Here is a 16,110-nt window from a genome sequence, read left to right as displayed (position 1 = left end):
ACACAGACAGTTATGTATATTGTTGTACTAGACGCTTTGATACTGTTAATTTTGTAATACATGTATAATTATATATCACATAATGTTTTTTGTTATATCACAGTACATGTTGCATAAATAAATAAAATAACAACAGGAGTATGACTCTTACAACATCTTCAGCCTTTAATATTCATTTACTGTACAAAAGTGTACCTATTGAAAATTCGATTTTTTGGTTTTGGGGTGACCTTTTTTCAAAATATGTCAAAATGAAACATCTATTCGTTCTTTTTACATAAAAGTTCATTGAATTACAATACAGGCCTAGTAGGTTGCAAAAAAGTCATATCCCTAGTCGACATACTTTGTCACTTTGTCCACTTCTACCGTTTGCTCCGAAATTATTCCTGTAATTCTTCCAATCTTGTATAGAGTCGCATCGGTTGTCCGGGGGCTTTACCCATACTTCATCGCCAAGTTTAAACTTGTTGGTGATCATCTCATAAGGTTCATATGCGTTTTTATCGTCGTCAATTCCTCTAACTCTCATTTTGTATTGGTGTAATTTATTTGCGGGTGCTGTAGATGACTTACATTAGTCTTTTGGACTGACGTTATACCAATAAACTGCCTTGGGTATGCTGTACGGAACTCTCTTCGCAGTTCTTTTTACTGTTCGATAGCATCGTTCTGCAATTCCGTTCCCTGAAGGAACGTAAGCGCACTTGAAGCGAAGTTTAACTTTCCATTTGTTCATAAATTGTGAAAATAATGTGCTTCGAAATGCTGTATCATTATCCGTCAAAATTCCGTTTGGATCGCGTCGTTAAAGAAAGATTGCGTTTAATTCCTGAATGACATATGCACTAGTTTGGTCTTTAAGATGGCGCCATATTGGATATCGTAAAGGCCCATAGTCAATCAGGGTAAGAAATGTTGCCCCTCATAATGAGTTATATCCATACCAAGCCGTTGCCACGTCCTTTTTACTTCCATCTTTCCTTTCGGCCACTTTATCGGACTTGGATCAATTGATTGGCAGGCTACAGATTTTTCAACCACTTGTATGACTTCTTGCCTGCTTACTGATGTGTCAATCCTACGAACAAAATACAGTGTTCTCTTCACACCATAATGACCTGTGGACTTATGTACATGGTTTATTTCTTTGGGAGATAGAGAAGAACTAATCGTTCTACCTGCAGCAAGTTCAGTGGGCTTATCGATAATTTTCAACCAACTTCCAGGCACTTGTGTAAGTACATCGGCTAAGTTAGACTCCAAAGGTACTAGTTTGATATCCGCTCTGAGTTTGTATTCGTCCACAATATTCGAAATGGTCTGAAGCCGACTTCTAATCAGCATTTCGTTTGAAGCCTTTGTCTTCAATCTGGATTTTCCAGTCAGTGCATCGGTGACCCAATGTTATACTGCTTTCGAATCAGTGCATATTTTTACTGATTCAAAAAATTCAACACAATTTATATACAAATTAATTCCCTAGGCATTCACACATATCTTTTCACACATATAATTATCTACAATTAACGCTATTAGGCATTCACACATCTTTTCACACATACAATTATTTACAAGTAACACTATAATGACATATCTTTTATGCATACAATTATTCACAAGTAACGCTATAATTACAAATTTTTATGCTATTCGCTTTTTCATACTGATAAGCTAGTCTCCTTACTTCCTGAGGAGAAAGTCTATAATAAACATCAGAAGCTTTAGTCAGATATTGTTCCTACAAATCTTCTTGTAAATCAGTAAAGACCTAAACGAACAATACCAAAACACACACGATACACAGTTATAAAATATAACTGTGTATAAAATAAAACTGCTTTGTTCTTTAACACACACATAGGTTAACACACACTAACACACAGTTATAAAATATTACTGATATGTTCTTCAAGACCATTGAGCACTGTTTTTGTAAATAAAAACACTAACAAAACTTTTATATATAATATATGTGTATATATATATGTGTGTGTATATATATATATATATATATATATATATATATATATATATATATATATATATATATATATGAATCGCTAACCGCAGAATAGCAACAAGTCCACAAATCCTAATTTTACAGGAAAGACAAAAAAACTTTTTCGACCCTTTATTTTTAAACTTTGGGTTTTCAATTTTTTCCTAGTTATTCAACAGTTAGTAGGGGTTTGAAAGATATATATAGAATTTTTTTAAAGTATTTTGTTATGAGTGTAGGACACATTTTCAAACATGGACATGATCCCTTTTTGCAGTAAACGAGGTTTAAAAAAAAAAAATAAACTACTAAAATCTTAAAAAGTGATTTATTTAGGCTGCACTAATTAAATAATGCTATTTTATTGTTTTATTATCATAATAAAATGCACACTACAACTTAAGAACGTTATTTATTCAGTTGGTTGATCTTCTTGAATGGGCACAGTAGTTACAGGCCATAACGTTATTTCATTCCAAAATCGGAGCTTTTCAACCGGAATATAAACCAAAGTTTTCTTTATATCTACAATTTTTAAGTGGTTGATGGATAATACAGCTGAATAAGCTTTATTGGTTGGTAGTTGAAAGTCTCCTATAGTGTTTCGTAAGCGAAAAATGTCACTTATCAATCCAGCAATATGCATACTGCATTCAATCTCCGCAGGTTCATCAGAAGAAACTGACATCTCACGATATTTTGAGATTGAAAATGTTATTTTGTTAGATTTTGGTACCTTTTTTCCATAAGAGTCATTGCTTAAGCATGTTCTCTTGTAAAACATGGGCCAACAGGCACCGTAGTCAATAAAATCTTCAAATGACATTTTTTTCACATTAAACTTTCTAGGAATGTTTGAAGAACTGTTAATCAGATTAATTACATCATCAGTTTCATAATATCTCTCTACTTTTTTTAGTTTTCTCCTTATAATTCCAAAATCACGGTCATTAGGCATAAAAGAATGTCCCCTAACAGGAAACACCAAATTTATTTTATCAAATCTCTTAATTTCACAAAGTCTAACAAGGGTGTGGTTCTTGTTTTGACCAGCACAGTTGTCACAAAAAAGGTGTAAAGTTTTAACTTCATCTGAAATTTTGTTTTTTACATACCACATAAGCATAGAGCATACTTCGTTTGAACCTTTACCTCCTTCGCCTTCATGATAAATAAAAACAGACATTTTTCGGGAAGCAATGTCGTGAATTCCAAAAACGTTTACTATGAGTTTCCTGAAATAATAAGTATCTTGTATTGGTATGCACGGTAATGTAACATTAGACATGTAATCTATACATAATCCAACTTGTTTAGCGTCTTTTATGCATTTCTCTGTGGTATCTTTTATTTTGTTGTAAAACTTTTTAGCCCTCCTATTGAGGACCATAAGCTCTGCTATTGCATGTCTTTTTTCATTGTCATTAAGAAAAGGACTTTTTATTTTCAACTTAAGTTCCTCACAAGCAATACATGCGTCTTTTGCAGGTTGACCAAACGTAATGAGTAATTTTCTTTGAAATAATGCCAGAAAAATTTATATGACAGTCTTTTCTCACTGCCAAGTGTAGCTAAAAGGAAATATTTATGTTTGTTTATAAACATCTCATACATAGTTTTTACGTTTAAATTAGCTGGTAAGTATTCTTTATATCTACCAGTATAGTGTTCAGTTTCTCTAGGATATTGTTCAATATGAGCTCTCTAACAAGTGATTACAGTACTAGGAATGGCATTACCAGAAACATTTCTACCTCTTTTATCTATTGGAGTTTTGCTTAGCTGCAACAGATGTGAGAGTCTGTAACACTGTTTGGAAGTACATCCGTATGATTTTATAAATCCATTTTAACATATCTTAATACGAGCCCCATTGTGCATAATATGGTACTTCACTACAACAGATTTAGGTTTTGTAGAAGAAGAACCTGGTCTAGATCTTGGACGGTTAACTGGGGAAACCTCCATTAGTGACTGCAAGTAGACGTCTTGTTGTGTTTTAGTTTCCATATCATGTAGCTTGGTAAATATTGCCACCATGTCATCCGCCATGTAACTCTTCAAACTGTTTTTCTTGCAACTGAAATAAAAATGAAAAGGTTAGGTCTATCTACGTTTTAATATCTATGTTTGAAAACACATAAGCTAGGTTTCTACCAAAAACCCTAGGTATTTCCTAATTAATCAGAAAATTAGACTACTACTAGTAGTACTAGTTGTTGCATGGCTTTATTTATGTAGTTTTAATGTAACCTAGCTTTGCTCAAATATCATAAATGCAAAATGTTATGACACATAATCAAACACAGCGGCCAGAAACCTACAAATGTTGTGCATTTCCTTCAGCCAATTTATCTTATGCAAAAGACACGAAAGATAGCAGTATTTAAAAAACTTTCTAGATGAATATTACTGAAATATTATAACAATTAATACAAATAAATCGATAACAGTTTACCTGCAAACATTAGATGCTGGTTTCTTGGCAGGTATTGTTTTTCCAACCATGTTTATATGTTCTTTTCCTGCCACTTTAGCCTTCTTAATTACATTCCTTTTATATCTTTCGGAATTAACAACTCCTTTCTTTCTTCTCTTTAAAGAATTGTCATCTTCATCTGAATAACTCATTATTAACAAAGAAATTTGTAAGTCACAAGCAAAATGTTATTATTTTATGTTACTGTTTACCGCAGAAAAGGAACAAGTCCCGGACGTGTTTCCTTTCTGCGGTAAACGCAAAATTCAAACTGGTGCCATGCCTATAAAAATTATAGCAGGTTTATCCCTTTTAGCAGTAAATAGTAGGGTGTCCCAGAAACACACTTTTTTTTTTTTCCAGGATACCTCTCAAGTTTTTCCCATTCTCTGAAGTACCCTAAGGCTAAAAATAAACGGAAAAAAAAAACCTTTGTCAAAAAGTGATATCTGTAAAATTTAAAAATTACGATTTTTTAGAAATAAATGTCCATTATTTCAATGTTTGATAAATTTGTAGTGAAATTTTTCTGATGTTATATTTTGTTTTTAATAAACTTAATGATGATCCCCTAGTTTAACAATATTATTATTAGTATTAGTGTGATTAAATGTCAATTTAAGTCGTCTGTGGTCAATTAAAAAGGAAAATTTAATTACGCGCGATTTGATCATATGACACGTTTTAGAGATATGTACTACATACAAGTTTACTTTTGTTGTCATGCTACATAATGTATTTTACACATAGCTAAAAATTAAAAAAAGATTCAATGAATAATATAATTGTTTAATGAATGGTTGAATGAATAGATAAAATAAAGTGTGTTATATAATTTAATATTTAATAGTAATTTCTAAAATGGACCGTCATCGTAAGAAAGACAAGAATAAAGGAGAAAAGAGGAAGATACAGACTAATCCCAGAAGGCTACTGTTTCTTCTCAAGTATCCTATCAACCAGCTGCCCACGAACCAGCTCCCCAGCATTGGAAATGTGCTCAGATATATACAGTTTATCAAATCTTCCAAGGCTTTAAAGTTTAAATCTACAAAACCTTTTGTAGCTTGTCCTCAAAGTTTTCCAGGCAAAGACCTTATCTGCAAGGGTAGATCCTGTAAAGATCCCAACCATAAATGTGTTACTTCTCTTGTAATGGATGTGTGGAACAAGGCTGGTTTTGGAGAACTCATCATTTCTGGAGCTGCTGTCAGGTAAAAAAATTAAGTAATTTTTAATTATGTAAATAAACAAATAAGTAAATCAAAAAGTAAACAAATAAATAATCAAATACCAATACAAATAATAAAAAAAAACCAATATTTATGTAATTTATAAACTTCTTTTATGTGTAATCAGGAATAAGATTCTGAAGCTCCACATTAAGTATTGCAAAATAATCCATCTGAGAGATCTAAACTGGGATTCGAGCATTGGTAGATTCACTAAGATACAGGAAGAGTTCATTAAGGAGAGCAGCAAACTCCTCGATATATCTGTGGGGAAATTTGAGGAGAAGATCCAATCAGATCGACTTCGTTCCCAGAAGGCCAAGGCAGAGGACATCCAGTTTTTTTTAGATCAAAAAGAAGATAGAAAAATGTATATAACTACAGAGGTAGACAAAGAATTTGAAAAAGCTGTTAAAAACAGACAGGATCGGTGGCAGAGAATGAAGAATATGAAGATTACAGAAGTGAAAAAAAGACAAAAAACAAGGGAACTAGTTCTAAGTGAACTTGAGGCTTCCTTTGAATCTGATGCTGGTTCTTCTGCATCCGAGTCAGAAGCTGTAATTTCCACAGATGAAGATTCAGTCAATGAATTACTCCAAAACTCTGATTCTACAGTAAAAGGCAAGGTAAATAAAAGATTGTAATAAAATGTAAAGTTGGTTGTACAAATTTTGAGTAAACTTAATCAAACTGAATTCAATTAGATTAGAAATATCATAGCTGTTTATTATGTAGATAATGATAAGTATCAGTTCTGAGGATCTGGTGGATTGTACTTCTGAAGTATCTGCTCGATACAGGGTCGGGATTCGACCTCAAACCGCACTCATTGCAGCAATCTGCAATAAAGCAGGCGTGAATCTTGAGGATGTGCCCATCTCCAGAAGCTCTGTTCATCGAAAGAGATTCAAGAAGATTGAAGATCTAGGTAAGAGTAAATAGTAGAATATAAAGTTATTGAAAATAATGAAGGTCAAGTAAAACTAGGATAAATAAAGATTAAATTATATAGGTGATAAAGTTATTTTAATTACTAGGAGACAAGATAAGACAAGATATAATGGAAACCTTGAAGGGAAAGAGGCTTGTCCTACATTTTGACGGCAAACAGATCAAAGAGATGGAGGAGAACCTGAACATAACTGTTACTGTTGAAAGGATTGCAATCAGTGTTACATCTCCTGATATTGAAGACACAAATGACATTCTCCTTGGAGTAGTTCAAGCTGAAAGCTCCAAGGGAATTGACCAGGCAGATGTGATCTTAAATCTCCTAGAATATTACGATATTGTTGATCAGATCTTTGCCATATGCTGTGACACCACTGCTTCCAACACTGGAGTATATTTTGGGGCCATTACCATCCTCACAAACATCCTCAACATTCCTTTACTCTGGTTTCTATGCAGGCGACACATGTTGGAGCTACACATCTCTCATTTTATGGAGGCTCTTACTGGTGAGAAAACAAAGGGGCCAAGGAGAGCACTCTACGTAAGACTGCAGAAAACCTGGCCACACATCAAGGAGGAGGTAGACAAGATGGAGGAGATCATTAGGTTTGATTGGAATGAGCTACAGGTCGGATCATCCTTGTACAACATTGCAAGGGAGGCCCTGGAGTTTGGCAAGAGGGCACTGACCATAGAGACATTTAACAGAGGGGACTACAAGAAACTTTGTGAGTTAGTTGTCTTCTATTTGGGTGGAGATGTGCCAGGATTTCATTTTTATCAACCTGGAGCCTGCCATGAAGCCAGGTACAGTTATAGTATATTATCAATAATTTTTGTGTTTAGGGGAAAGTACATTTTCAAGTTTTTCTTACATATTTGATAATAATAATAATTTATTCTAAAGGTTCATGGCAGATGCTCTATACCTGCTGACCCTGAGGATGACTGAGAAGGTAGCCCAGGTGATGAATGAGGAAGAGAAGAAGATGGTAAAGACAGCAGCATTCTGTATGTTATGGGCCCTGGTTCTTAAAATCCTGTATGGTGGACAAGTCGACTTCAAATGACTTGGCTGCCTTTAAGTCATCGTTTGACATAAGGGACCACTACCCAAAACTTGGACAGGCCCTTTACAGCATGCAACGGCATGCTTGGTATTTAACAGAACAGTTAGTTATTCTGTCCCTAGCTGACGATGATATTGACGACAAGGTAAAGAAGAAAATGTTGGAGAAGTTGGTCAAGTGTGATGTCCTTGACCAGTTTTATATGGGGAAACCGAAGCTACCGGTTATTATCAGATCAACAGAGCTTACTGAGCTGGTAGGTTCCCAGAGCTGAATCTTGTTCAAGGTATGTGAGATCCCTGTAGAAGAGGTGGAGAAGTGGATCAGCGGAGATGCCAGTCAGACATTTGATATATTTAAAAGGTTTTTGAAGTCGATTAAATGTGTCAATGACTGCGCTGAAAGGAATATCCGACTAATCCAGGACTTTGTTGGAGGCTACAGGTCGGACAACATGAAACAGAACCTCATGCTGGTTGCCAGAGACAACAGAAAGAAGCTGAAGAAGGGCCTGACAAAAAAACAACTCAAAAAAATTTAATTTTTTAAACTGGAAATATATATTTGCAAGAGAGTTTCTAAAATACATGATTTTTTTCCAAAAAATTGCATTTTTTTTGAAAAATGAAATTTTACAGATATCACTTTTACTGGAACAAAAAATTTTTCTGTGGTATTTTTAGCCCATTTAGACCTTAGAGAATGGGAAAAACTTGAGAGGTAATTTTTTTTTTTTTTTGGGACACCCTAGTAAATAGTGTGTCTACCTTTTCAAAACTGATTTATGTTAAAAAGTCATTTTTGAATTTTTTGGACTTGTTTCCTTTCTGCAGTTAGCAGTTCATATATATATATATATATATATATATATATATATATATATATATATATATATATATATATATATATATATATATATATATATATATATATATATATATATAAGAGCAGTTTACGTCTACACGAAATGTGAAAGTTTGCTATATTAGGTCTACATATAACTAAGGGCGACATATTTCGTGTAGACCTTAATTCAAGCATAATTTTTCTGACTAATTTTTTTTAGCTGATACTTTTTTCACAACCCGTGTGGTTTTCTTTGATAATTTATAGAGTTTCCATTTAACATTTTTGTTTTTTATTTCAAATTTCGCTAAAAATCAGCGTTTTATTATTAAGCATATATATCGTACAAATCCGTAAAAGTGAAGATTAGGCCTACACGAATATTTTTAACAATTATTTATGTTATTTAAGTCTATATCAAAAATATAAAAACTGTTTAATAAAGACTTTTAGAATACTTATTTAAAAAATATTTTGTTTTGTCTTGAAAACGAGTGTTTATCGAAATAAACAAGATATACATTTTCTTACGCCAAAAAAAATTCAATTTGGCACGGAATCGAAGTTACGTCATTTTATAATTTAAAAGTAATGCGTAGATTTTTAAGTAATGAAAATCTTTTTTAAATTAGTTTTTTTAAACAATATTATGTTATATCAATCTAAACAATATTAGTTATACCAATTTAATAAATATCAAGGTTTCTATATAAATCTATCCACATCATCATAGTTTCTTTACATTTTTACCGCGCTTCACAAGAAATGATGCTTGCAACGGACACTTCCTTGTATACGTACAAAACTGTGTTTAAGTTAACACCAATCTGTTATTTCTCAACAAACTAATGCAATAACTTCATCCAATGCTACATATTTGTTCTATTGTACTTCAATAGGAATATAAAGCTACGATATCGATAATATTTTGCAATGATATCGCCTTAAACTGCATATAATATCGAATACTTCAAATATGAGAATAGGCTACTGATATACATTCGATTAGATAGTCGAAATTTTTGATGAATGAAAAGTAATACATAAATAAAACATGATGAATAATAGATAAATTACAATAGGAATAAAAAATAAATATAGAATAAATATATTGAATATACTATATCAAAATAAATGCACAGTATGCAAAATGGTAAGAAGTATAAATTTATAAAATACGATATATGTATGCAAATCATAATGAATACATGATGTATATCGTCAATACAAATCAAATAAATATATATATTACTAATATAAAACAATTAAAAAAAAAATGTTTAAAATTGGAGATTAGGTCTACACGGAACTAACAATATTTTACAGCGTGTCGCCTTAAACTGCATATATACTTTCGAGTACTTAAAAATGGAGATAAGGTCTACACGAGTTTTATACATTTTACAGCGTGTCGCCTTAAACTGCATATATACTTTTGAGTATCTAATTTTGCAGATTAGGTCTACACGAAATCATTTGAACAACTTACATACTTTCAAGTAATTATTTGAAAGAAGCAAAAGAAAAAGTATAAATAAAATACAATAAACAATAAATAAAGTGTAATAAATAAAGTATGATAAATACATATAACAAATGATAAATAAAGTAAATGATAAAAAAATATGATAATATAATATAGGAGTATACAATAAATGTACCATATAAAAAAGTATATTTTTGTGAATTAAATTAGAAGCAAATAAATATACTATATGCTATATATTATAGACACAAGTTAAATAAAAATGTATATTACGAACATAAAACAATTTAAAAAAAAAAGTTTAAAATTGAAGATTAGGTCTACACGGAACTAACAAATATTTTACAGCGTGTCGCCTTAAACTGCATATATACTTTTGAGTACTTAAAAACGGAGATAAGGTCTACACGAATTTTATACATTTTACAGCGTGTCGCCTTAAACTGCATATATACTTTCGAGTATCTAATATTGCAGATTAGGTCTACACGAAATCAATTGAACAACTTATATATTTTCAAGTAATTATTCGAAAGAAATAAAAGATAAAGTATAAATAAAATACAATAAACAATATATAAAGTTAGGGTGGCCTTCGATTTTTTTCAAAAAAACGGGAAAATTGGCAAAAATACGGGATTTTTGCTAAAAATACGGGACATTAGCTAAAAAAATTTTATTGTAAATATATTGAAGCAAAAAGTAGTTTTTGATTTGTTTTTTAAAATGTTTTAAATTTTGTAGTTATTTTTAAAAAGTTCCTCAACATTTTCAGATATAATTTATTTCTTAATGAATGACAAAAGTGCGTTTAAGTAAAAAAAAATTGAGAATGCAATTTCAAGTACAACGTTATTGTGCTGCAAAAAAAATTTTTTTTTGTTTAATTTAAAATTTAATTTAATGGCTGAGAAACTCAATAATAACTGTGAGATATTTTTTCAAATAAATCAAGTTTTAAAAAATAAATTTACTTTTACTTTAAATATTTTTCTTTTGAACTAACATTATTAAGGAAGGAAACATTTTCTTAATTAGATTATGAAAATGTAAGCATTTTAAGTTAGATTTGTAATTAATTGTTGTCAATGAATCAATTATCTAATATCAAGTCGATTTTTACATTTGATACTTTGATGCAACATCAAAACTGTTCCTTGACTAATTTATTTGATGAAAACATTTTTTTAGTAAGACAAAAGAAGTTTAATTTATAAAACAAGATTTTGATTTAATATTTAAAAATAAAATGACAAATTTAGTTTTTCAAATAGAAATATTCGACGACATCATTATTTGCAAATTGTTTTAAAAAAAACGTTAAAATTTTCATTAAAAAATCAAAAGTGAAGTTTGTACTAAATAATTCAAAAATGCGGGACAAATGTGGTCTAATAAAGGACACGGGACATTTTGTAAAAATACGACTGTCCTGGCTAAATACTGTGAGGAAGCTAATTCTAAGTAAAACAAGATGTCGTTAATAAAAATAAAACCACCTATAGCCATTAATTAATATTTTACACAATAACGAATAAAAAATGAAAAGACACCAACACCCGAAGCATTGGAACCAATATAAAAAGGGAGATACAAAACAGAAGAATAAGTTGGAGTAGGAATCAGAGAAGAATTAGTTGGATTTAGTCGGTAAATGAGAGTCAGTCAGTGGTCAGTCAGGAGTTAGTTAAGAGATACGAAAGGAGGGGATACAAGATTCAACTTCAAGAATTACGAAGAAAAGAGATGGTACAAAGTTTTAGGTTCTTCGGAATATAAGTAGACCGGAGAATTGATTTTATAAAAGGAGTTTAGAAGAATTAGTATTTATATAATGTTAAAGTGTAGAGATTTCAATAACGATTACGGTATATTAAAGAAAAAGGACTGTTATTATTAGAGTTAAAACAAAAGTTTGCACGTAAAGAAAAGTACGCGTGTTAACAAGAATAAGTCAGAATGCTACATAGAACCAGGAGGCTTCCCCATACCCCCACACATTTTTAACCCGAACCTCCTAACCTATGCGAAATACCAAAACCCCATCCCCATTCCCTGAAATATACCCATAAGTAAATTATAAAAAGCCCCACCTCACAATACTCCCAGATGGCCACCCTAAATAATGTGTAATAAATAAAGTATAATAAATACAAATATAATAAATGATAAATAAATATAAGGAAAACTCAATTAAAAATCTAATATAGAAATATATAATAAATATACTATATATATAAGCAAGCATATTTTATGGATTAAGTTAGATGTAAATAAATATACCAAATGCTATATATTATAATTACTAATGAAATAAAGATATACAATCCGAATATAATACAATAAAAAAAAATGTTTAAAATTGGAGATTAGATCTACACAGAACTAACAATATTTTACAGCGTGTCGCCTTAAACTGCATATATACTTTCGAGTACTTAAAAATAGAGATAAGGTCTACACGAATTTTGTAAATTTTTACACGGTGTTGTCTTCAAAGGCATTTACACTTTTGAGCAATTGAAATTGGAGATTAACGTCACACAATATAAATAAAATTTTAAAGCGACTCGTCCTTAAATTGCATATATATTTTGAGTGTTTTAAGTTGCAGATAAGGGCTACACCAAATGAGTTTGTAATATCCTACAGCGATAATCGAAATAATTTCTTAGCTGACTTTAAATAAGAAATGATAAAATCAATGTAAATTTAAAGAATCACGCATATTAACAAACGAAACAAAACTACATGAAAAACTCATCGAAAACAAAGACATTTTCATATGCTAGGTTTTATGTGGAAAACTGAATCAGAGCTAAGGCTAATCTCATTAGATAAATGGTGGATCCGAAATGTATTCAGACTTACTAGTTATATTTAAACAATGTCCTTAATTTCATTTTAAAAAGTTGTTCAGAATGGGATTATTAATGGATAGTGATTAAAATAAAACTTGCATTGGTTTTTATTTAAACAGTATAGCAATAAGTAACATAATGGTATAGCTAATATAATGGTATTAGAAATATGCTCAAAATTTAAATTTTTGAAAATTTTTTACTATTAATTATATTTATAATGATGATGGGATTTATTTAACTGTTCTATTTTTTAATGGTGTTCTAAAAATTTTCAAACTGCGAAACATTTTATAAAATTCCACTCTAAAGTAGCTAGCTACTTAAAAAAAATAACTAATAAAAAAAATATCGTTGTTATTGTAAAGGAAGGAAACTTAATCATAATGAGATTTCAAAAAAAAAAAAACTTTATAAGAATGAAATTATCTTTTGAAGTTTTATTGAAACACTTTTGTAATAATTTGTTCCGATAAGATATTTATGTTCCAATTTTCATTATTAATCTGTATTTTTTTAGAAGAGTATAGTTTATTTTTTTAGTAGTAATCTGGGCACTGATGTACAATGATGCAATTACAGATGATACTGAATTTCAGTAATGCAATTACAGATGACAAAGAAAAGGCTATTTCGTTAATTTATTATTATATACAAAAAATAGTGTGATTTCGGTGAACTATATAGAGAATGTCAAGTTATAAACGGCGTCTTTTTTTAAAAATAATATCCGTTTGCAAATATTATTTAATTTAAATTGGTACAAATATGTGCAGAATGTGTTTTTAGACTCCAAATGTAGAAAGTCTATAACGAAACAAAATCCCGACAAATTTCAAACGAAAACTTTTCTTATAAGTCAAGTTAAAAAATCTATAATTTCCAATAAGAAAGGACAATTTATAATTTTCAAAAACAAGTGACGAGAATTACACAAAAGTATTCTTTAATGCGAAAAAAAAATTTTAAACTTAATCATGAAGATGTTGTCAACCTGTTTCAGAAATTTTCAATACTTAAGGCGCAACTGTTGCACTTAGTATTCAATACATAAATGTTACTAAATATATATTGGAATTATACCTCGGTAAAAAACATTCTAGAGAAAGAAAGCGTTTTAGACAATTTAGTGAAACATGGAAAACTTATTTTCAGAAACTATTTCATAAGGGATAGTATTTCAGTTTTTTAGTTGAATACATTTTGAATAGATTTGAATTACAATGTAGTAGCAGCTGCATTATAAAAAAAAATCTATTCTAATAAAGAAAAAACAATAAATCGCGTGTTCAAATGAACAAACCCAGAAACGTCGCATATTTATGATAAATGAGTTTTTTATATTTAAATTTTACTTTTCACAATAAAAAAAACTAAGTTTTGTTTTGTTTGTAGCCGTAATAGTTTAAATGAATACTTTTGTACATTTAGCTATGCTAAATTTTTATCAATATTCCATCAGAATTGATTACAGCGGCTTTCGCACATAGAGATTTCCAGATTTATTAAATTTTTATTTTTACGGGAAGCTAATTTCCTCTTACAGAAGTTTTTACTTATGTATAGAAAAAGCTAACTATCAATTCCAGAATTTTATTTGCTTTTGTATAAGCAACTATGCCTTTTCTTGTCGCGCTCCAACTTCTATGAGTATTATTATTTAAGTAATGCTTTCATTTTCTCCCAACCTGCCCCCGTGTTTTAAAACAATCAAAAAATTACAGTGTAAATGTTAAGCTGAATGGCGAAAGATAGAGTTCACACGAAAATAGAGTTCACGCGAAATATAGAGTTCACACGAAAAATAATAATTATGAATATATGGAAAATCACGTAGTTATTAAACATCTCCGTAATAGAGAAGTTTAATTAAAATCCATTGTTACAATGTCAAGTTCAAGGAAAAAGAATTGGGAAACAGCTACCTGGAAATTGTTACTTATGAATGCTAACTTCAATATATTCTATTATCTTTCGAAAAGACATTTGGAGAAAAAAATAACGGTATCTGTAATATACTCCCTAAAATGGACTCAAAACCATGCTAAGCTTCAAAAAAAGAAGGAAAAAAATTTAATTTAATGCTTCCATATTTCTTATAGCTAAAAAATTTAAGTTTTCCAGAGTTTACAATAAACTTAAGGTGGTAGAGCACAATTAAAATACAAATATTTGATCAAAATATGAAAAAAAAAATTTTTCATTCATCTTATTTAAAATTTTATCCTCTTTCTTTTGATGTTAGTATGAAACTGAAACTATTTTTGGAAATGTGTTAAAAATCTACATTTGCAAAATTATTTACCTTAGCAACGCCATAGCAACCACAAACATACCCTCGTTTATTATATACGTTGAGCAAAATTGCAAGCTAATTTGTCTTTTTGTTGTGTCTATCATGCTTTTTATTGTTTATTTATCAACTTTGCTTTTAAAGAAATTTGAATTTTGAGAATTTTGCTGTAGCACGATTTAAAGATTCATGTTGTTATTGTTGTATTAGACCCTATTGTTGTTAGTATTGTATTAGAGATTTATTGTTAATTAGTAATAAGTTATAAGATCTATCATAAATAACAAATAAGAAAGATAATGAACTCTAAAAAAACAAATAAACAAAATATTAGCAGAAGAAAAAAGAGAGCATGGAATGGCATAGTTCCAAAGAATGTTAAATTTTTTAAAGATTCTGGTATCAAATCTATATGCTCAAGTGAAAGAAAACTTTCTTCAAAAACATTAACTGAATTTTCTACTAATTCTTTTCCACAAACAGAAGACTATTTTATTATTGTGCATTTTTACCTACTCAAAAGCATTTTGCAAACTCTTGTATGTCCAGAATGTTTTTGCAACATTGTTGTAAAAGATGATATTTTAAAAAGACAAGGATTCTCTCATGTTCTAACAATAAACTGTGATAATTGTTCATGGAATAAAATAATTAATACTTCCCCAGAGATAAAGAAAAAGGAGGAAACTAAAGGTCGAAATACATACGAGGTTAATGTACGTACTGTAATAGCTTTCCGTAAATTAAACGTAAGACTACTATTTTTATGATAAATGAGTTTTTTATATTTAAGTTTTACTTTTCACAACAAAAAACTAAAGTTTTGTTTTGTTTGTAGCCGTAATAGTTTAAGTGAACGCTTTTATACATTTAACTATGCTAAA

General features: G+C 30.0%; 1 protein-coding gene and 1 pseudogene across 2 annotated transcripts; one reads left to right on the top strand and one right to left on the bottom strand.

Moving 5' to 3' along the window:
• Positions 1-3,850: 3,850 nt before the first annotated feature.
• Positions 3,851-4,681, bottom strand: LOC145183164 (uncharacterized). The gene is made up of 2 exons (XM_090070038.1): positions 4,461-4,681; positions 3,851-4,082 (listed from the first exon to the last, which is right to left on the bottom strand). Exons 1-2 carry the CDS (start codon positions 4,631-4,633, stop codon positions 3,851-3,853), a joined length of 405 nt encoding a protein of 134 aa, XP_089926164.1. The 5' UTR covers positions 4,634-4,681.
• A 577-nt stretch (positions 4,682-5,258) lies between these two features.
• Positions 5,259-15,477, top strand: LOC149880363 (uncharacterized; annotated as a pseudogene). Its single transcript, XR_016446125.1, has 6 exons — positions 5,259-5,695; positions 5,841-6,342; positions 6,452-6,644; positions 6,754-7,477; positions 7,578-7,996; positions 15,400-15,477. The product of XR_016446125.1 is annotated as an uncharacterized LOC149880363 (transcript).
• Positions 15,478-16,110: the final 633 nt, after the last annotated feature.

The sequence above is a fragment of the Hydra viridissima genome, unplaced genomic scaffold (assembly GCF_058129835.1).
Source record: "Hydra viridissima isolate aposymbiotic clone 2 unplaced genomic scaffold, HvirCarnegie_v1 scaffold_13, whole genome shotgun sequence".
Taxonomy (NCBI): Eukaryota; Metazoa; Cnidaria; class Hydrozoa; order Anthoathecata; family Hydridae; genus Hydra; species Hydra viridissima.
Note: the sequence above shows the minus strand (reverse complement) of the source record. Positions and strands in the feature narration are given on the sequence as shown.

Bases quoted from the DNA above. Each gene is read 5' to 3' on its own strand.
- LOC145183164 (XM_090070038.1), bottom strand. From the start codon at position 4,633: ATGAGTTATTCAGATGAAGATGACAATTCTTTAAAGAGAAGAAAGAAA. The intron at 4,083-4,460 runs GTAAACTGTTAT...TTTTTATTTCAG, and splicing joins CCAGCATCTAATGTTTGCAG to TTGCAAGAAAAACAGTTTGA.